At 41.4% G+C, this 23,032-nt stretch overlaps 1 protein-coding gene across 1 annotated transcript; it reads left to right on the top strand.

The window, feature by feature from the left end:
• The first annotated feature begins 1,977 nt into the window (after positions 1–1,977).
• LOC101328711 (uncharacterized) lies at positions 1,978–22,953 on the top strand. Its single transcript, XM_073796686.1, is given in 8 exon segments — positions 1,978–2,391; positions 5,780–5,966; positions 6,046–6,242; positions 7,410–7,536; positions 7,814–7,906; positions 13,921–14,010; positions 19,062–20,690; positions 20,693–22,953. Coding segments are annotated over 6 exon segments (2,199 nt in total). The 5' UTR covers positions 1,978–2,391; positions 5,780–5,966; positions 6,046–6,227; the 3' UTR covers positions 20,938–22,953.
• Positions 22,954–23,032: the final 79 nt, after the last annotated feature.

A 23,032-nucleotide genomic window follows, 5' to 3' on the forward strand; every position in this document is an offset into this window, starting at 1 on the left:
AGGTTTATGAGTCTTGAAATCTCTTGGTGTGAGCCCTGTATAATGGTTCTTTTTGGTCAGAAGTTGTTTTGCTATTTTCAGTGGAGAAACCTGGCAAATAATACCTTTGCCAGTAGATCAGTGTTGTCATTTTGATATTCTATACCCATAAACATGTGGTGTCTTTTCCAAAATGCATAAATCCCTGTTTAATGAGGAAAACAGACCAACCTAAAAGAAGGTCAATATACAACATACCTGATCAGTACTCCTCAAAATAATTGAAGACATGAAAAAAAGACTGAGGAATGGTCATGGAACAGAGCAATTCAAGGAAACATGATGTCTAAAGGCAGCATTCTTCCCTGGGTTGAATCCTAAGACAGAAAAAGGACAGTAGTGGAAAAATTTGTGAAATCCAAATAGAATCTGTAATTTAGTTGAGTGTCATACCAATGTTAATTTCTAAGTTTGATAAATGTACCATGGTTACATAAAATATTCGCATGAGAGGAAGTCAAATGAAGGTATATGTGCACTCTTTGTAGTACTTTGTCACTTTCGTGTAAATCTAAAATTTCCCCAAAATAAAAATTTATTTAAAATAGGTATAATCTATGTCAGTTATATCTCGGTAAGTCTGTAAAAAAAAAAAATACGTAATCTAATTTTATCACTTACATTCTCATAAACATTTCCATATTATAAAATGTTTTGTATATCTCTATATAATTAATATTAAGTGGCTGTAATAATATCATGGGTGAACTAGTAGAATGGTAACTTGAGTCACATATAAAAGGTATGCATTGAAGTGGGGTATGCTTGAAAAACATAACATATTCAACTATGTTCACTTTTTATTATGATCCTCTCATTATTGAAATTCTCACTCCAAGATTTGTTGTACTGTTTTTCTTATAAGTCCCAGACATCTCCATTTACTTTTAATCCTAGATAGTTTATAATTTTGCAATTATATTTGATGTCTTTAAAAAAATCCATATGCTATAAATTTTGTACACAACAGAAATTCATTTTAACAGCTTTATGGTCATAATTTACATATAACATTTACCAGTAGTAAGCGTACAACTCAGTGACATTTAGCAAGTTCATAGAGTTGTGCCACTATCACCACGATGCAATATTTAGAAAATTTCATAACCCACAAGAAGTAACTGGATAGTTGTTTTGTCATTAAGTTTTGAGAACTCTTGATATATTCTGAATACAAGTCTTTATCAATAGATGTTAAATGTGTCAATATTTTCTCCCAGTCTCTGGCTCTACTCAATACTTTATTAAAGCTGTGCTTAGAAATACAAAAGTTTTTAATTTTAATAAAGTCCAATTTATTATTTTTCCTTTTATGGCTCATACTTTGTCTTGTCACAGAACTCTTTGGCTAACTTAGGTTCCTCTTCGCTTCTCTAAGTTTCATACTTCTTCTACCTCTTAAATTTAGGTCTGTGATCTATTTCGAGTTAATTTTGTATATGGTTAGAGTTATGGGTCTTAATTTATGTTTTTGCAAATAGGTATACAATTTTTCCAGCATAATTTGCTGAAACAACTAACCCCATGGAATTATCTTAGTGTCTTGACCAAATAGATATTGACCTTAATACTTTTGGACTCCATTCTGGTTGTGCCTTTCTCATTGGTTCCAGACCTTTACTGGCCTCATTTTTAAAGTGGCCTTTCCCCGAGGCTCCAATCCCAATCAAAATTTAGGCTTCATCCCTGCCGCTCTTTTCCTCTTGAACGTGATGGCCTGTTTCACACTGTGCCAGTTTCTCGAAATCTTATTCGGTCCTTAAAAGCCGCTTCCTGCGAGAAATGTTCCTCCGAAGTTTTTGGGGGGATGTCCGATTACCGGATGTACTGCCGTTTCTCATTCCAGGAGTTCGTTCTCTGCTGCTATACCGACACCTGAACCCTTGGTCCTTTTCGAAACCCGCCCCCCTCCTTTTTTAATAAAGGCCTCGGCGATGTTACTCGTCTCCCCAGTCCGTCGAACGCCGTTTAGGTAGCTCCATATTTGCCTCGCAAACCTCGAGTCTCTGAAAATCTGCTAATTTTCTGAAGAATTGAAGTGACAGGTAATGAAATAATTTCAGTGGCTTCTCACCTCCCGGACCATCCAGGGCTCCTGGCCCCAAACCCGCCCCTTGGCCTTCTGTACGTCAGGTGTGCCAACATGGCCGCCCCGTGGGGCCGCGGAGAGCTGGGCGCGGACATATTGCCTTTCAAGGTAATACCAGAAATCCAGTCCGCGTTTCTTCAAATGCTTCAGACCGTCTTCGGCCGCCGTAGACCGACGAAAAATCTGGGCGACAGGGGCAGAAGTAGAAGCGGTTCGTGGAAGTGTTACGTTTTAGGTTCTGCTTGTGGACTGGAGAAAATCGGGTCAGTGTGTGCATTTGGTCCTTGAAGTTTTGTGGTTTTGTCCCATAGGAGGTTTGTCCCTGTGGACGTGTCGTCCACAGGGTGGAATGGTGTAGTGTGGACTTAACGGAATTATTGAGGGTCTGGTGGGAAGTGCTGATGTGGAGGTATTTGAGAGGAACCAGGAGCGTTTGTGACGCGCGTACCTGTCGTTGGGGTACTTTGGGAGCTGTTCGTTAGAACGATTAAGAATCTGTAGAGGGAATTCCCTGGCGGATTCGGCGCTTTCACTGTAGTGGCCCGGGTTCACTCCCTGGTCAGGGAACTAAGATCCCGCAAGCCACGCGGCGCCCCCCCCCCCCCCCAAAAATCTGTAGAGATCAACGGTCGTGACTGGACCGGCCTGATATGGGGGTCTTTGCGGCTCACTCTATTTCTAAAGGATGCAGGTGGTATTTACGATGGTAAGAGATTCAGATTACGGGAATTAATATGGCGCTCAGAGATGTTGGGGCCTGGCTGGATGGTCATCATATGAGGGTATCTGGCCCAGGCTTCGGATTAATAAGGAAGTGTGTAGTCAGTGTCTGTGGTACAGAGAGTCTTGTGAGGGCTGAGGCTTTGGTCCCCTAGGAGGCCTGGCTGGTGGCTGCGTCGAGATTCCAACCTAGTAGGCTGGGAAGGAAGGTGGTGCAGCCCGGGACGGTAGTGTAGTTCTAAACCTTCTGCTCTTTAGGCTTTTATCTGCAGACCGAGGGACTAACCCAGCCTCCTCTATGTGTTGTGTATCGTGTATCGCTGTTTTCGCACTGCAAAGGCAGAATTGAGTCCTTGTGACAGATCTGAACCCTCAAAGCAGAAATGTATAGTATCTATCCCTTTGTTACAGACCAGGGCTCTTGGCCTCCTTGGTCCATAGAAGTTGATCAAAGGCCAGATAAGAAATTCAGGCCAGGCTTTATTGTGGTCCCTACTGCAGCAGGGGGGAGCGAGAACAAGTAAGAGGTTCCCTTGCTTGTTCGCTCTCTGAGGTGGGGTTGGGGGGGGACATCTTGTTCCTTATATGTGGTGAGGGTAGGTGTATGTCCGGGGGTTGGGCCGGAGGGACGGCTTAGATGGTTTGCCCATGCTTTAGGTGGTGTTGTGTGCAAGGGGCATGGCAGTACCTGCTTTTGCTCCGGATCCCCTGCTTTTGCTCTTGGTTCTTCAGAAGTGGCGGTTGGGTTTCTTGATTTCTTTGTATCTTGTTGTCCAGAATTTGACTCCTCTGTGCATACACAGTTATTTTTAGTCCCTTATAGTTTCTTTGTATTTTGTTGCTGGAGGAGAGGTGTGTCCAGATGCAAGCACTGCAGCAAAGTGTTCCAGGTCCCAGCCTGTCTCACCTTTGCAGAAAATGTTTGTCGAGGCTTGCTCTCACCAGCGGCAGTGGACACTTGCTTTTTTGTCTGACATGCGTTCCCACTTTCTTCTTTGCTAACAGAACCGCCGTTTTGTTTAGTTATCCATCCTTCTGACAGGGTGACCCATATCCCAATACTGGTTGGTCTTAGTTAATCCTGGTGGTTCCAGCTCCCGTTGCTAGTGATTGAATTAGTACGAAATGAGCTTAGGTACGTGGTGCAGTTCTAGCCAGCAATATATGTGAAAATCTGCTTGGGGGTTTCTGAGTGAAAAATTTTAAATAAGTATTATAATTCTTTGAATCTCTCTTTCCATGTCAAGGATGATATTGTCTGAATATAACCTTAATTTTCTGTCCAGTTTCTAATGTTTATAATTCATTCCTTTTTTTTTAATTAGAAAAAAAATTTTTTGTCTGCCACCTAATGGCGTGCAGGAAACTTAGTTTCCCCACCAGGGATTTATCCTGTGCCCCCTGCAGTGGAAGCCTGGAGTCCTAACCACTGGACTCCCAGGGAATTCCCTTGCTGTATATGTTTCAAGGCTATATTGTTAGGTACCTAGAAATGGCAAATTTCTTAAAATGTGGTGAGTTGAACCTCTTACTAGTAAGCTTTGTTTCTCTTCTCTGTAGTAATTTTTTGGGCTTTCTGGTGCATTTTTTCAGAGAATATAGATTATCTGTGGTTACTCTTTCCATGGTTTATCTTTTTCTAACCTTTTATTCTCCAGCTGTCCATATCACTATGTTTCAGGCATGTCACCTAGAGTAGCATGTTCTTGGGTTTTATTTTATTTTTTTATTATTATTATTGTTTTGGCCACACTGGACAGCATGTGGGATCTTAGTTCCCTGACCAGGGATCAAACCCAGGCCCCCTGTATTGGAAGTGTGGAGTCTTAACCACTGGACTGCCGGTGAAGTCCTGGGTTTTAAATTTTAATCCAGTCTGACAGTTTCGAGGCATTTGTATTTGATGTAATTAACTGGAATCTTTGTTCTGTTTATACTGAATATAATTCATTTAAAAAATTTGTTTTATTGGAGTATAGTTGATTTAATATACTTAATATAATTCTTAGTGTTTTGTTTTAAAACAGTCATATAAGTGCACGGTATTTGCCCCACTTGTTCTCTATTCCTTATTCTCTTTTTTGCCATGTTTTGAACGAATTTCTTCTTATTCTGTTTCCCCCTTCTGTTAGGATGGAAATTATATACTTTAAGATAATTGTTAGTTTTCATCATGACACTAGAGATTACATACAGTATGGAAGCTTTCTTTGTCAAATTCTTATGTTAGTACTTTTACACTCTTCTCTAACATTACAGGCGTCTTAGAGCATCTCAACTCAATTTACCACTTTCCAATTTATTTACAATATTGTGTGCTTTAAAAAATGTATTTAAAACCTAAGATATTATCGTTATTGTTTATAAGACAGTGCTTCTGGTTCGCCCAGTATATTGGTTTTCAAACTGAAGTGTGTGTACTCACAGGGTGTATAAAAACGCTTGAGGAGGGTCCTGAGCGCACACGGTTTAAAGGAAAGCAGTGCCCAGCGCCTCTCCTCCCATACGGTCCCTTTTGTATAATTGAGCTGCCTGAGAGTCTCCTGCTGCTGAGGCCTGCTGCGGGGATGGATCTCGTTTCTCTCACCTCCTTTTTTTTTTTTTTTTAATCTTAGACTATTTTTTTAAATTAATTTATTTACTTTGGCTGTATTGGGTGTTCATTGCTGCACGCGGGCATTCTCTAGTTGCAGCGAGCGGAGGCTACTCTTCGTTGCGGTGCGTGGGCTTCTCATTGCGGTGGCTTCCCTTGTTGTGGAGTACGGGGTCTAGGCACGCAGGCTTCAGTAGTTGTGGCACGTGGGCTCAGTAGTTGTGGCTTGCAGGCTCTAGAGCGCAGGATCAGTAGTTGTGGTGCACGGGCTTAGTTGCTCTGTGGCATGTGGGATCTTCCTGGACCAGGGCTCGAAGCCACGTCCCTTGCATTGGCAGGTGGATTCTTAACCACTGCTCCACCAGGGAAGTCTCCTTCAACTCCTTTGACAGTCACCCCACTTCAACTTCACGGAATAAAGGAATACCCTCACCACAGTCAGAATCTTAGCCTTTTTGGCCAGAGGAATAAAGTCGTCTGGGGTAAAAATGGGACACTCGGCAATGCTGTGGGCATTGGGCTAAGGTGAGCGCCCAGGAGCAGCGTTAGCATCTGGGCCCAGAGGAAATGTACCCTCAGCTTGAATTTTCTCCTCAACCCACAGGTCCTGACTTCCCAGGAGCAAAAGAATCAGTAGAAGGAGGAAGAAGTTACAGGATTTGGTATCAGCATTACTGGGGACATGCTTGATTGAAGACAGGTATCAGAACAGAAATTTAGAGCAGATCCAGAAGACACAGCGACAGAGCCTCCTTACTGCCAGCTGTTTTTAGAGGACGGAAAAAAATGATCCAGGCCCAGGTGACTTTTGGTTCGTTTTATTCTTTTCTTTGTTCCCGAATGGGTTTGTTAGTTGTCTGAGTCATTCTAGGTAATTATTGCATGTAAGGGTGTCTTGGGGACCCTGGGTGTCTTTGTAGCCTGCTTCTGAAGTGAGGGTGATCCAGGGGACCCTAGAAATTGCAGCCAGTGTCTGAAGGGAGGGCAGTTCTATGGGAACTGTTTCCTCAGGCTTTGCAATGTGACTGACTCTTGGTTTCCATGTTCAAATCTGGATTCTTAATCTACCTTTTTTCTTATATTGCTTTTATTTTTGTTCATTACACAGCTGACTTAAGGATATATTTAAAGGCTGAAATCATAACAAAGTACACATATCAAAAAATAAGTTTCTTCTTCATACACTTTAAACATGCTTATTAAACATTTAGTTTCTTATAATTCTGGCTTCTTGAGTCACTTCCCAGAAGATTCTGATTAACTGGCTATAAAGATTTAGTCATCCCAATTTCATTGACTTATGTGTTAGTCATATATATATATATACATACATATATATATATGTATATGTATATGTATATATATATATGAATGTGGTGTTTCTAGGTTAACAAGAAGGTTTAACTTTTATACGTTATAGAACGTCTAATGATAAATGGATGGATGACTGACTGCACAATTATATTTAGTTGGATCCTTGTATTTTATTAGGCTTTTGCTTGTTCCCTGTGCGTTAAAAACAAACAACCCGGGGCTTCCCTGGTGGCGCAGTGGTTAACAATCCGCCTGCCAATGCAGGGGACACGGGTTCGTTCCCTGGTCTGGGAAGATCCCACATGCCGTGGAGCAGCTAAGCCCGTGCACCACAGCTACTGAGCCCGCGTGCCACAACTGTGAGACCCGTGTGCCTGGAGCCCATGCTCTGCAACAGGATAGGCCACCGCAATGAGAAGCCCGCACACCGCAATGAAGAATAACCCCTGCTCGCCGCAACTAGAGGAAGCCCGTGCACAGCAGTGAAGACCCAACGCAGCCAATCAATCAATCAATCAATAAACAACAACAATAAAAACAACCCCCTAGATATATAGATCCAGCCTATAAAGTAGAAATGAGAAGAAAAACTTTTAACATTTCTTCCATATCATCAAAAGGACATCACTTCATTAAACACCACTGTTACTATAGGAAACCCTGACGTTTGACGATGTGACTGTGGACTTCACGTGGGAGGAGTGGCAGCTCCTGACCCCTCCTCAGAAGGACCTGTACCAAGAGGTGATGCTGGAGAACTATAGCAACCTGCTGTCTGTGGGTGAGGACGGCTCCCCTGTGCCCTTCAGAGGGTCCCCAGTCAGTGGTGTTTCCTTTCTCGGCTTCTGAAAGCTCTGGAGTGTCTATGATGCTCTGAAGCGGTAGATTTTCAGTCCCCTCTCTGGTCCATGAGAAATGGGTATTCTCCCTTCTCCTGAGAGCACAGCATTTTCTCTGTAGGTCGTGAAATTGTTTTGTCCTCAGCTGTAGTATTCTGTCTTCACAGACCCCAAGCCCAATTCACTGGGTCTAAATATTCTATCATTTCTGGTGAATAGGTTATCAAGCCAGAAAGCCAGACGTACTCTCTAATTTGGATCACGAAGAACCATGGATGATGGAAGATGAAATCCACTGTCAAACCCATTCAGGTGAGTGAGAGACCAGCAAGGTGACAGGCGTGGAAATCACACTGTAGTTGGTCAGAGAAGAGTCACAGCTGTGAGGGGGTTGGACGCTGGGTGAGCAGTGCCTCCGTGCATCTCTCTCCCGATGTCAGACCTCTTTTTCTTTGTAGGAGTTTAGAGAAAAATATATCCCTTCTTAGGGAAGACTCTTGTCTTTTCCGGGATCTGTTTCTTCTTTATTTTACCCCCATCTTGATTTTTGTTTACATAGTTTTCTTTTCCCTGGATTCTCATATCTTTTCCTTCTTCTTCATACACTTCCACCTCCTTTTCTATGAAACTCCACCTTCCAAGGCCTCTCTCCAAAGAGAAAACTTTGAATTCCTCACTGTGTTCTAGCTGCTGCACCTTTCTGTCCCACTGGTAATGTTGATTTCCTTTGTCACATTCACCCCATGTTGGCTGCCGGCCCCAAAAGTAAACTGGTCTTCACTGTGCCTTGTCCCCACTCTGAGGTTCTCCAAAGGTTTTGTTTTCCATTTTCTCCAATGATCTTCTAACCTTCAAAGTTTTCTTCATTGTCATAAGCTAAGCTCCTTAGGGTCACTGGGGGAGACTCCCAAATTCATCCCTCCCCAGTGTGCTCCACCACAGAGACCTATATAACTTACTCACGTTTATGGCAGCTCTCCTGGGTTCTGAATAACTGCCAGGACCCAGGATCATCTTCCCTCCCAGAAAACCACTATAAGTTTACGTTCTCCCTTACTCTTATGCAGCCTCCATCCTGGCCATTCAGGCATTACCTCATATGTTCCCCATCTGCAGAACTGTCTTGTGTAAATGTGTCTGCTGTTCATGATGAATTTTTAACTAGAGACGTTATCTTAACATCCTACGTTCTCAGTTCCGGTCTCAACCTGATCATAACTCTTCCTTATTTCAAATTAATTCCTTTGTGTATTTATTAGTTTTGAACTTTCTTCTCGTTGATTATAGACCTTACTGTCTTCATTTCCCTAAAATTTTCATTTTTCTTTCCATTGTATTCTGATGACATTTATCCCAGCTAATCAAACTACTTGGCAATTAAAGTTCTTCTTCTGTCCATGAACTCCATGATATTGACATCATCATGCTCACAAAGAGATATATTTCCACCCTCTTTCTTAAATTCTCCCTAATGTGTTCCATATATGTGATTGATATTTTGATTCATTCCTCTACATTTTTTTGATAGCCTGTTGTATGCTGGAAGGTAAGACCAGTGAAAAACAGTATACATATAGGTCACAAGTTTTTAGTCTAAGAGAAAGGAGTCAAGAAATTAATCAAGTGTTTTGGGGGCTGGTGGTGTGAGATAAAAAAGAATAAAAATAAGCAAATAATATATCTAATGGGTGAAAAGTGCTGTGATAAAGATTAAGTAACATAAATTATTAGAGAAATGCAAATCAAAACTACAGTTAGGTACCACCTCACACCAGTCAGAATGGCCATGATGAAAAAGTCTACAGGGAGTTCCCTGGTGGTCCAGTGATTAGGACCCCATGCTCTCACTGCCAAGGCCCCGGGTTCAATCCCTGGTCGGGGAACTAAGATCTCACAAGCTTGTGGGGTGGCCAAAAAAAAAAAGAAAAAATGTCTACAAATAACAAATGCTGGAGGAGGTGTGGAGAAAAGGGAACCCTTCTACGCCATTGGTGGGAGTGTAAATTGGTGCAGCCACTATGGAAAACAGTATGGAGTTTCCTCAAAAAACTAAAAACAGAGTCACCATATGATACAGCAATCCCACTCCTGGGCATATATCCAGACAAAACTATAATTCAAAAAGATACATGCACTCCTATGTTCATAGCAGCACTGTTCACAATAGCTAGGACATGGAAACAACCTAAATGTCCATTGAGAGATGAATGAATAAACAAGATGTGGTACATATACACAGTGGAATACTACTCAGCCACAAAGAAAGAATGAAATAATGCTATTTGCAGCAAAGTGGATGGACCTAGAGATTATCATACTAAGCAAAGTAAGTCAAAGAGAAAGGCAAATACCATATTATATCACTTACAGGTGAAATCTAAAATACGACACAAATCAGCATATCCATAAAGCAGAAACAGACTCACAGACATAGAGAACAGACTTGTGGTTGCCAAGGGGGAGGAGTGGTGGGGGAGGGATGGAATGGGAGATTGGGGTTAGCATATGTAACCTATTACATGTGAAATGGGTAAACAACAGGGTCCTACTGTGTAGCACAGAGAACTATATTCAATATCTGTGATAAACCATAATGCGAAAGAACATGAATAAGAATATATATGTACACCTGAATCGCTTTGCTATACAGAAGAAATTAGCACAACATTGTATATCAACTATATTTCTGTAAAACTTAAAGAAACAAAACTTTAGTCAGTATAACAGACGAGTAGGTGCTGGGGCTCCTCCTTAGGCTGGGAACACCTCTCAGATAAGGTGCCTCTGAGCCAAGAAATGTGGGAAGTTAGTAGGCTGCCGGGTTAGGAGTTTTCCAAGTAGAGAGGCTAGCGGGTTTAAAAGGCTGAGCCACGAATGAGTTTGAGAAACATTAAGGAGCCTGTGTGGACAGAGCAGAGTGTGCTTTCTGGAAAGTGATGGGTATAAGGCCAAAGAGGCAGTAGCAGTGGGGGCGGGGTGGGGGTGGGGGGAAGATTGGTCACGTATTCCATTACAAGGAAGCGTGATTTTACTCCCTAATAAGATGAGAAAACACGAGGAGAGGACTTCCCTGGCGGTACAGTGGTTAAGAATCCACCTGCCAATGCAGGGGACACAGGTTCGAGCCCTGGTCCAGGAAGATCCCACATGCCATGGAGCAAATAAACCCGTGCACCACAACTACTGAGCCTGCGTTCTAGAGCCCGCAAGCCACAACTACAGAAGCCCACGTGCCTAGAGTCCATGCTCAACAACAAGAGAAGCCACCGCAATGAGAAGCCCGTGCACCACAAGGAAGAATAGCCCCTGCTCGCCGCAACTAGAGGAAGCCTGCACGCAGCAACAAAGACCCAACGCACCCCAAAATAAATTAATTAATTGATTAATTAAAAAAAAACACGAGGAGTTCTTGAGTACTGGAATGACATGAAATAATTTACATTTTTCAAGGAATCCTTTTGGCTTCTGTGTAGAAAGCAGACAGTAGCGAGCAGGGCGACAAACAAGAAAGCCTTGTAGGAGGCTATTGCAAAAAACATGGTGACAGGGAGAATGGTTGACTGCAGCATGTGTGGAGGGTTCAGTGTTGGTGAGGTTCTGGATATGCTGCATGTAGAGGGCAAATGAGATTTGACATTACGTAAATACAGGCTGGGAGAGGAAAAAATGGATGAAGATTGTTGGTAAGGTTGATACTGAATGCAAGACCGTGTGCCTGAAGCACAGTGAGGTCAAATACTGAAACGTCGGAGTTGGGAGCAGAGAAGGGTTTACTGCCTGACCGTGCCAGGAGTCAGATGGCTCATGCCTTAAAAAGTCTGGGACTCCTTGAAGGCTTTCAGCAAAGCCTTTTAAAGGCAAGGTGAGGGAGGGACCTGGGTAGTTATTGCACACTTCTTGGTGGTGTTGGATTCTTTGTTCTTGCAGCTGTCATGTAAGTCAGGTCATGGTCAGGTCACCATGTTTTTGTAAACCTTGAACAAGACAAATGTTATTCTCTGTTCAGGTCAGGTCACGGATGTTCTTGTATATTTCAAGCTATAGGCAGCATTCTTTTACAAAATGTACAGAGCCAGCATGACTAAGTACAGGCAACAGAGCACGACGGTTAAAGTGAGGTTAAAGTAAAAGGAACAGGTCTGATATGGAGTCAGATTTGTTCTTCCCTATTACAAAAGCAGAACAGTTCCTCAAGGGATGTTAACGTTTCATGGCACATGGGTCTCAAGTTCACCTGGGTCTCAAGTTCACATAGGATTTTGATGGTTCTCCATAGAGGTGATGTGGTGAGTGAGGTTAACTGCAGTCCCTAACTGTCCTTCTCATAAATGTAAAAACATGTTTCCTACAGCTGTTTCTTCATTTTATCTAATATGATATTAATCCTGCCTAATCTACACACAGGCATCAGTCTGTGTCCATATGTGTCCATATATATTCTTTAAAGAATAATTTCTTTACAGATTTGATCATCTAATAACCTATTGTGCTCTATACATGTTTTATACAGTTTCTTTTGTTTCATTTAATATATTAACTACTGAAATTAGCATGTATTGTGATTCTGGCATCTGGAATCTCTTCATTACTGGTTTTGGTATTGGCTCAACTGCTAATGGTGAATTTAGGAATCTGTATTATTCATACACTTATAAGAATCATAGAGTTCAGTATTAGTAAATAGATGCTATGAGGTAATAGAAAATATGTATTGGTCTCTGCCCCCTGTTTCTAGCACAGAGCTCCTAAAACCCTTGTGATTCCCTAGGTGATTAGAACGCTAGGAACATCTCTGGTTTTAATATTGGCCTTTGACCTCTGTTCCTGACACAGGGCTCCTGAAACTCTTGTCATTTCCTGGGTGACAGGAGTAACTGTGTTCTAGCAAGGTGACTCTGAGTGGGCTACTGGATGAGGGCTGGTCACCAGAATGACCAAGCCATGGTGAGAAGCTTGTCCTTTTTATCCCCACCCCCTGTTCTCTTGAGAAGGGAGAAGGGTTGAAAATGGAGTTAATGATTGATCATGCTTACATGATGAAGACTCCATGAAATCCCCAAACTGTGATGTTCAGAGGACTTCTGGGTTGGTGAACATGTGGACGTGCCCTAAGATGGTGTGGAAGCATGGCATCCCTTCCCACATATCCTTCCCTACACATCTCTTCCATCTAGATATTCACCCGTATCCTTTATCATAGCCTTTAATAAAGTGGTAAACATAAGTTCTCCAGAGTTCTGTGAGCCCCTCTAGCAAGTGAATTGAACCCGAGGAGGGGGTTATTGGAACCTCTGATCTATAGCTGCCTGGTCAGAAGCACAGGTGACAACCTGGATTTGTGATTGGTGTCTGAAGTGGGGGTCGCGAAGTCTTACGGAACTGAGCCCATAACCTGTGGGATCTGACGCTATCTCTGGGTAGATAGTGTCAGAATTGATTTAAATTATAGGATACCCAGCTGGTAGGGCAGAGAATTGCTTGTTCTGGGGAAAAAGTCTCCACACATTTGGTGACCAGAAGGGTCAGAAACGAAATGTTCTGTGTGGGTAATAAAGGAGACTCGCAGGGAGGAAGCACACAGTGGAGAAGAACTGGGTTTTTCACTGCACAGGAAGGAAACGAAACTGGGTTTTTCCTTTACAAATGCTCACATATATAGAGATTGCACATGTTTTTACATCAGCTAGAGGAATTAACGGTACATTACCGAAACTTCTTTGAATTTTCAACTTTAGTTGAATGAATGGAAGACTGCACAGTAACGTAATATCTTACTAGCATTCTTACTCTATCACACCGTGTGAAGGAAAAAAAACCACTAATTTCCCATATGACAAAAGTGAGCAGAATAATTTCCTTTACATTTTTCCATATTACCCAAAGGACATCACTTCGCTAAATAAGACCATGTTATGACAGGAATCCCTGACATGACGACGTGGCTATGAAGTTCACATGGGAGGAGTGGCAGCTCCTGGACCCTGATCAGAAGGACCTGTGCTGGGATGTGATGCTGGAGAACTATAGCAACCTGCTGTCCGTGGGTGAGGACGGCTCCCCTGGGTGCCTCAGAGGGTGCCCGTCAGTGGCCGTTCCATTCTCAGCCTCTTAACTCTTCAGACTAACTGCATTCCTCTGCAATGGTCGAGTCTCAGATCCTTCTCTTGCCCCAGACTAGAGGGTATAATATAGCCCCTCTCCTGAGAGAAAAGCCTTGAGGTTACAGATGTGAAACCTGTTTATTCCCTCCATGTACCATTATCCCTTCCTGCCGTATCCCAGCCCAGTTCGGTATGTCTAAGTCTTCTATCATTTTTCATGAACAGGGTATCAAGCCAGCAAACCAGATGTTGTCTCCAGGTTGGAACGAGGACGATGGCCAGTAGAAGATGACTGCCACAGTCGAATCTGTTCAGGTGAGTGGGTGAGACCCAGCAAGGTGGGCAGCCACGGAAGTCGTACTCTGGTCAGGAAAGAAGGCGTCAGAGCTGTGATAGTGTCTGAGGAAACATAAGCAGCCCTACCACGTACCTCTCTTCCAGTGTAAAAACTCTTTTTCCTTGTAGAAGTTAAGAGGAAAATATATCACTTTGTTCTCTTTTGAGATCTGATCCCTGTTTATTTCATATGCATCTTGTTTTTCTTTAAATAGTTTTCCTCTTCCTAGGATTTTCAAATCTCCCTCTTCTTCATTCACCATCACAGGATCTCTGTGTTACCACTTGTCTTGCTGTGAAATTCCACTTTCCAGGCCTCTCTGGAAAGAGCGAACTTTGAATTTATCACTCTTCTTACTACTGTACCTTCTTCCTGCCCAGCTAGGAAATAATGATTTCCCACCATAACATCCAACCCCACCTTGGATGCTAGAAAAGATGTTTTTACCATGCTACATGTTAGAACTAGGTCATAACTTCTGTCTGCTTCAAATAACTTCCTTCATAGTTTTGCTAATTCAGATTCTCCTGTAGTTCTTAGATGTTATCATTGTATTTATTTTCCTAAAGCTTCTGTTCTCACTTTATATTTTTTAACAGTTTTATTTAGATTTAATTCATATAATATCAAACAATTTATCCACTTAAGTTATATAATTCAGTGGTGTTTTATTATATTCACATAGTTGTGCAACCATCACCACCATCAGTTTTGGAGTATTTTATATGTATATATCCTTCTAGTAGCCTTTATTATTATAGCTTTGCAGTAAGCTTTGAAATTGGAAAATGTAAATCCTCCAACTTTTTCAAGCCTATTTTGAGTATTGTGGAGCCTTTGAATTTCCATCTAAATTTTCGAATCAGCTTGTGAAATTCTGCAGAAAAAAAAATTTGCCTGGGATTTTGATAGGGATTATATTGAACTGTATGTCAATTTGGGGAGTCATTCCATCTTAACCATATTTAGCATTCTGTTCCGTGATCATTGAATCTTTTTAAATCTAATTAGGCCTTTAATGTCTTCCACAATGTTTTTTTTAACTTTCAGAATATAAGTTTTGTATTTCCTTTCTTAAATTTATTCCTAAATAAATTGGTATTCTTTTATATATTATAGTAAACGGAATTGTTTCTTGATTGCATTTTTAGATTATTCATTGCTAGAATGTAGAAATAAAATTGATTAATTTCTTGTCATATTCTTAGTTGACACATTCTTAGATGACATAGTTGTCATATTCTTAGATGACACTTAGTCCCAGTTAACCCTGTTTCCTGCCATATGTGATTACACTTTCTCTTTCAATGATCCCGTGATATGATATCATCTTGATTATAAAGAGTAAAGAGTTTTTGTCCTCTCCTTTTTTTTTTTTTTTTTTTTTGGCTGCGTTGGTTCGTAGCTGCGACATGCAGGATTTTCCTTAAGGCATGTGGATCTTTCATTGCGGCACATGGCTTCTCTCTAGTTGTGGCGTGCGGGTTTTCTCTTCTCTGGTTGTGGCACGTGGGCTCCAGAGCATGTGGGCTCTGTAGTTTGTGGCACGCGTGCTCTCTAGTTGTGGCGCTTGAGCTCAGTAGTTGTGGTGCGTGGGCTTAGTTGCATGTGGGATCTTAGTTCCCCGACCATGGATTGAACCCGCATCCCCGGTATTGGAAGGTGTATTCTTTACCACTGGACCACCAGGGAAGTCCCCTAAGTATTCTTAATATGTTCCATACATATGATTGCCTTCTGCAATTGATGTGCTAGCTTTACTCCTTTAAAATTGCATTTCGAGAGCCTAATAGCATAATAGTTTTGAAGCTAATAGCAATACGAAACAGGAAAAATATATATATCTTGTCCCTTCACACACAGTATGTTCTAAATTGAAATACTCTATAATGAATAATAAACAAATGCGTAACTAACATGTCTTAGTGTAAAAATTGCTGTAAGGAAAATTAAAGCAGCTAATGGAAGGGTGGGTGTTGGGGCTTGGAACTGCCCTTTTAGGAATGGGAGTGGCAATCTGATAAGGTGCCTTTGAGCACACAGATGAGGGATATGAGTAATCTTCCTGGGTGAGGAGTTTTCCAAATGTGAGACTGTGGGAATTTGAAAGACCTGAATCTGGAATGTGTTTGAGGAACTTTGGGGAAACTTATATGGGTAGAAGGGAGTGAACAAGAGGGAAAATGACTAGAGTTAAGGGTAACAGGGTAGTAGCTGCGGGTTTTGGTACATAGGTAACAAACTGCCTATCAAGGGCATTCAAGACCTTGATTCTTTTCTGAATAATTTGAGAAAACAGGACTTTGAGTAGAAGAGTGGCATTATACAATTTTTAAAGTGGATCACTTTGCCTACTTTATAGAAGGTAGCCATTATTTGGGAGGGGGATGTACTTTTATACTCTTGGTTACAGTGTGTGACAATAAAATGATACAGATTAAAGTCATCAAAGATCAAATGTGCATGGGAAAGACTCCAGGAGAGGCTGCACACAAGGTTCCCGGTTGTCCTCTACCAGTGGAGTCATGTGAACAGTGCTGAATTTTCCCAGCAATGATGTTTGAATGTTTGACAATACGTGTGAAGTGTTGCCAACCAGGGAAGCTCACCCAAGCCTGCTGTCTCTAGACCCCAGAATCAGAATGTTAGTGTTGTCCAAAGCCTCAGGCATACAAAAAACGGGCATCTACCACAAATCACATTGTTAGTATAAACTGTATGTTATGGCTTCAGACCTCATGTCTAAAAAGATACTCTTATTAGGCAGCATATCAGGGACTCAGAGGTTATCTTCCAGTCATCAGTCATGGCCACTCATTTCTTTGCAAGATGCAGGGATGGAGTAACTGCATACCAACGTTCCCTTTTTACATAGGACCATAGGGTATGTTCCAGCTAGACTATTAGTTGGAATCTTGGTTACAGAAGCTTTCTTCTAAATTTGAGGTTAGTTGGGATTAGCAGATGCAAACTATTTTATGTAGAATTGAATAAACAATACAGAAGTTTTCTCCTAAATTTGAGGTTAGTTGGGATTAGCAGGTGCAAACTATTTTATGTAGAATTGAATAAACAATACAGCACAGGGAATTATATTCAGTATCCTGTAGTAAACCATAATGGATAAGAATATAAATATATATATTTATGTATGTATAAATGAATGACTTTGCTGTACACCAGAAACTAATACAATATTTTAAATCAGCTACACTTCAATAAGAGAAATTCTAAAATATTCAAATTAGTGCTTTGGTAGAGTTAGGTGAATGGTGGTCTACAGAATGAAGAAGGATGGCAAGATGTTAGACTATGATAACCAGTCTTTCAGTAGTCTGTCACACTTACCTTGAAATCAGATGCTGAGGATCCACATCTTACTCATCATTGTATTTTGTTCTATATACCTGGATCTTCAGGGGACCCGTGATCACAATACTCAATGTTTGGTTCTCTTAGGTGGGCTTAATTGGATTCCAAACTCTACATGTTGGAATGGCTAAAGCCTTGGCCCTGTGCCTTCACCTTTATTCTACATGTTTCTAAACACAGTCTCATCCAGTTCTCTATCTTTGAATAATGTATATTGATGATATCCACATTGCTATTTTCAGATAAAACCTTTTTAAAGATTTATATATTCAACCTGTTCATGTTTATATAGTACTTGGGTATGTAATAGTCATCTTTTTTTTTAATTAATTAATTTATTTTTGGCTGTGTTGGGTCTTCGTTGCTGCGTGTGGGCTTTCTGTAGTTGCAGAAAGCGGGGTCCACTCTTCGCTGCAGTGCACAGGCCCCTTTCATTGTGGAGCAGAGGCTATGGGCACACGCTTCAGTGGTTGTGGCACATGGGCTTAGTTGCTCTGTGGCATTCGGATCTTCCCAGACCAGGACTTGAACCCATGTTCCCTGCATTGGCAGGTGGATTCTTAACCACTGCACCCCCAAGGAAGTCCCTGTAATAGTCATCTAAAACTTTGTTTCACAATGCGTGCTAGATTTTCCTCTCATTCTGGACTTCAGTAATATTCCTCACATTATTAAGAGGCAGTCCACCTACCCAGTGGCTGAAACCACATAATTCTTGGAATAATCCTTGAGTCTTAACCTCTTCCATGCTTCTCCCATTAAGTCCATCAGTGAACCTTGTCTTTTCTTTGAACATATCCTGATTTCCTCCACCTCTTACATATTCATTGCTCCTTTAACCATGATTCACAGACTGCAATTGCCTTCTTTATTCCTTTGCTTCAGTGGTCTGTACATAGAATTAAACCTGGGTGTCCTAAATTTTGACTCATTTCTGATACTATCGATGTGGAAATAGTGTCAGATTCTACAAGTTAAGGGTTCAGTCCCACATGGTTGTCCCAATGTCAGATGTCAATTGCAAGTCCAGATTGTTACCTGTGCTTCTGACCAACTGGCTGTAAGTTGGAGGTTCCCATGACCTGCTTCTTGGGTTCAGTTAATTTCCAAGGGTGGCTCTGAGAACTGAGAAACATTTACTTATGTTTATAACCAAGTGAAGAGGTACAAGGTCCGAAATAAAGAGGTACAAGAAGGCAAGGTCTGAAGGATTCCTGAATGCGGGAGCTTCTTTCCCCAGAACTGGGGTGCACCACCCTCCTGGCACATGGATGTGTTCACCCATCCAAAGGTTGAGCAAATTTTTTTAAGAGTTCTTATAGAGCTTTAATATCTAGGCCCTCTCTCCTTTCTCAGAGGCCAGTGGGTGGAGCTGAAAGTTCCAACCTTCTAATCACTTAGTCTTTCTGGTGGTCAGTCCCATCCTGAGGTTATGTAGGAACCCTATGCTAAGTCACCTCATTAGCATCCTAAACACTTAGGAAATTACAAGGCTTTAGGAGCTCTGTGGAGGAAGACCAAATATATTTCTTTTTATACCACACATAGAATTGTCACTAAATAGTTACTTCACATGAAGGCAATTTTTGAAACAGTTTTCTTCCAAATTAAGATTATGAGAGATTGCGGAATGATTCCTTGTTCTCTTCTTTCCTAGAAATCAGGAAAGTTGATGACCTTCTGCAGCATCACTTGCCAAATCACAGCATTCAAAATACTGTGGAACAATGCTGCGAACATAATACATTTGCAAATATTGTTAATCAGAGCGAAAGTCATTTCCTGTTAAAGCAAAATTGTGATATGTTTGACTTAACTGAAAAACCTTTAAAATCAAATATAAGTTTTGAAAACCAGAAGAGAAGCTGTAACTTAAAGAACTCTGCTGAGTTTAATGGAGATGGGAAATCCCTTCTCCATGCTAACCATGAGCAATCTTTTACTGAAATTAAATTTCCTGTAAGTGCAAAACCCATCAGCAATAACTCCCTGTCTACTAAGCAACAGAGAACTCACAACATAGAGAAAGCCCATGTATGCAGTGAGTGTGGGAAAGCCTTCTTCAAGATGTCTCAGCTCTTTGATCATCAGAGAGTTCATACTAGAGAAAAACCTCATGGATGCAGTCTGTGTGGGAAAGCCTTCTCCAGAAAATCCAGGCTCACTGAACATCAGAGAACTCATACAGGACTGAAACATTATGAGTGCACTGAATGCAATAAAACCTTCTTCAAGAAATCGCAGTTCAATAAACATCAGAAAAGTCATATAGGAGAGAAACCTTACACATGTAGTGAATGTGGGAAAGCATTCACCACAAAGTGTCTGCTCATTTATCATCAGCGAACTCATACAGGGGAGAAGCCCCATGGATGCAGTCTGTGTGGAAAAGCCTTCTCTACAAAGTTCAGTCTCACTACACATCAGAAAACTCATACAGGAGAGAAACCTTATATATGCAGTGAATGTGGAAAAGGATTCATCGAGAAGAGGCGTCTTATTGCACACTGTCGAACTCATACTGGTGAGAAACCCTTTGTATGCAGTGAATGTGGGAAAAGTTTCACCTTGAAGAAGAGTCTTATTCCGCATCAGCGAACTCATACTGGAGAGAAACCCTATACATGCAATGATTGTGGAAAAGGCTTCACCTTGAAGAACCCTCTCATCAGACATCAGCGAACTCATACAGGAGAGAAACCCTATGTATGTAGTGTATGTGGAAAAGGCTTCACCATGAAGGGTGATCTCGTTGTACATCAGCGAACTCATATTGCAGAGAAGCCATTTATATGCAGTGACTGTGGGAAAGGCTTCACTGTGAAGAGCCAACTGATTGTACATGAGCGAACTCATACCGGAGAGAAACCCTACGTGTGCAGTGAATGCGGAAAAGGCTTTCCAGCCAAGGCCCGGCTGATTGGACATCAGCGAACACACACAGGAGAGAAACCCTATGTATGCAGTGATTGTGGAAAAGGCTTCATTCAGAAGGGCAATCTCATTGTACATCAGCGAACTCACACAGGAGAGAAACCCTATGTATGCAATGAATGTGGCAAAGGCTTATCCGCGAAAAGGAAGCTCGTTGCACATCTGCGAACTCATACTGGAGAGAAACCATATATATGCAGTGAATGTGGCAAGGGCTTCACCGTGAAGAGTACTCTTGGTACACATCAGCAAACTCACACTGGAGAGAAACCGTACAAATGCAACGAGTGTGGTAAAGCCTTTAGGAAGAAGACATGCCTCATACGACATGAGAGATTTCACTCAGGAAAGACTTCTTTGCATGTACTGAATGTGGAAAATTCTCTTTGTACAAAAATGATCTCATTACCCATCAGAGAATTCACACAGGAGAGAAGCCATATGAATGCAGTGAATGTGGGAAAACCTTCACCACAAAGTCAGGGCTCAGTGTTCACCAAAGAAAACATACAGAAGAGAAGCCCTATGGATGCAGTGAGTGTGAGAAAGCTTTTGCCCACTTGTCAATCCTTGATAAACATAAGAGAATTCACAGGTAGTCACTTTGGGGAAGCCTGTTGCCGGTTGTAGACCCTCAAGATAATAGTATGCAGAGAAGAATCACAATGCAAAGAATGTGGTATTACCTTTAGTGATCAAGTACCTCATATTTTATATTGATGAAAAAATTTACAAAACTATTCGGATACAATCAGCCTTGGTGAAAATATTTTAGGACATTCTATGTCTAAAAAGTATATACTGAGATAAAGCCTATGAGTGTGAAAGACTAGGAAAGCCTTCAGTGGAAATAAACCCTATCATATGTGATCATCATAGAACATGAATGAATGAATGTTTCTAATTGGTAGAAGTATAATTGTGGAAAAGCCTTTGCCCAGAAGTAATACCTCAACAGATGTCAGTTATCACTAGAGAAATACTTTCCTGTGGCAATGAATATAGCAGGGTTTGCAGCAGTAAATATTGCTTTATCATTTGCCAGGAAATCCGTGCAGAAACCCATTCTATATGGTGGACGTTAACAAAATATCAGACAACTTAATGAAGGAAAGAAGCCTTGGGGAAATGATGAATGAGAGCGTTCTGTTACAAGTCTTAAGGGATACTACACCTCACAAGCAACTGAAGGATACCTTCAGCCATATTTCTAGTTTCCTTGTCATTGATCTTATAAATTTTACATAGTGGCAGTTACTCTCAACATGGATTGAATTTTCATTATTTAACTTTTGCATTTCTTTGGTTCCAAGTTTGTGTTATTTCAGAATATTTGAAGTACTTCAAAATGAAAAATGTACTCGTTTCTTAAGTATAACAACAGATCTGGATGTGTTTAACCAAGTTTGTAAGTACCATCAGGGGGTTTATAAAATTAATATAAATGTGATGTTTTTATAACTTTTAATTTTGAAGTAAGTTTAGAATCACAAAAACAAATATTCCAGAGATTTCCTAAATGCCCTTCAGCCCACTACTCCCAAAGGTAAAATCTTATAATAACAACACAGTTTACTGTGTGGTTATATAAGGTCAAATAGAGGAAAGTGAAATTGTTACAGTGCTGTTAACTACAGGGTTTATTTCGATTGCACCAGTTTTAACATGTAGTAGTTTTTGTTTGGTTTTTATATATCTCCTTAAGAAACTTCATCACATATGTAGGTTCCTGTAACCAACACCCCAGTAAAAATTTAGAATGCTTTGTCAACACAAACTCCCTCATGCTACATCCTCATAGTCACATCCTTTCCCCGACACTAACCCTTGGCATCACAGATCTTTTTGTATCCATAATTTTGTCATTTATAGAATATTAGAAAAATAGGGCCTCCCTGGTGGCGCAGTGGTTGAGAGTCCGCCTGCTGATGCAGGGGACACGGGTTCATGCCCCATTCCGGGAAGATCCCACATGCCGCGGAGCAGCTGGGCCCGTGAGCCATGGTCGCTGAGCCTGTGCGTCCGGAGCCTGTGCTCCGCAACGGGAGAGGCCACAGCAGTGAGAGGCCCGCGTACTGCAAAAAAAAACAAAAAACAAAAAACAAATCATTTAGGATGTATCCTTTTGAGGTTGACTGTTTGACCTTGCGAAATTGTAGAAAATAGACATATTGGTCTCTGCCCCTAGTTTCTGGCACAGAGCTTCCGAAACCCTTGTAAATTTCTACATAAGAGTGTGTGGAGCATCTCTTACTCTATTGATGTGATTCTGGGTGGGCTCCTGGATGGGGGTTGGTCAACAGATCCAGCCATGATTAGAAGCTTGGAATTTTCAGCCCACTCCCCATCTTCCAGAGAAGGGAGAGGGGCTAGAACTGGAGTTACTAATCAATCATGCCTATGTAAGGAAGTCTCCATAAAATCCCAATAGTAGGAATTTTGGAGAGCTTCTACATCGGTGAACACATTCAGGTATGGGGAGAGTAACACACCACAGCACAGGGACAGAAGCTCCTGTGCTTGGGATCCTCCCACATCTCGCCCTATTTTTGTCATTTAGCTGTTCATCTGTATCCTTTATCATATACTTTAATAAACTGATAAACACAAGTGTTTCCCTGAGTTCTGTGAGCCATTTAGCAAAACTAGTTGAACCCAAAGAAGAGGTTGTGGGAATCTCCGGTTTGTAGCCAA

Source organism: Tursiops truncatus, chromosome 19 (assembly GCF_011762595.2).
Source record: "Tursiops truncatus isolate mTurTru1 chromosome 19, mTurTru1.mat.Y, whole genome shotgun sequence".
Classification (NCBI taxonomy): Eukaryota; Metazoa; Chordata; class Mammalia; order Artiodactyla; family Delphinidae; genus Tursiops; species Tursiops truncatus.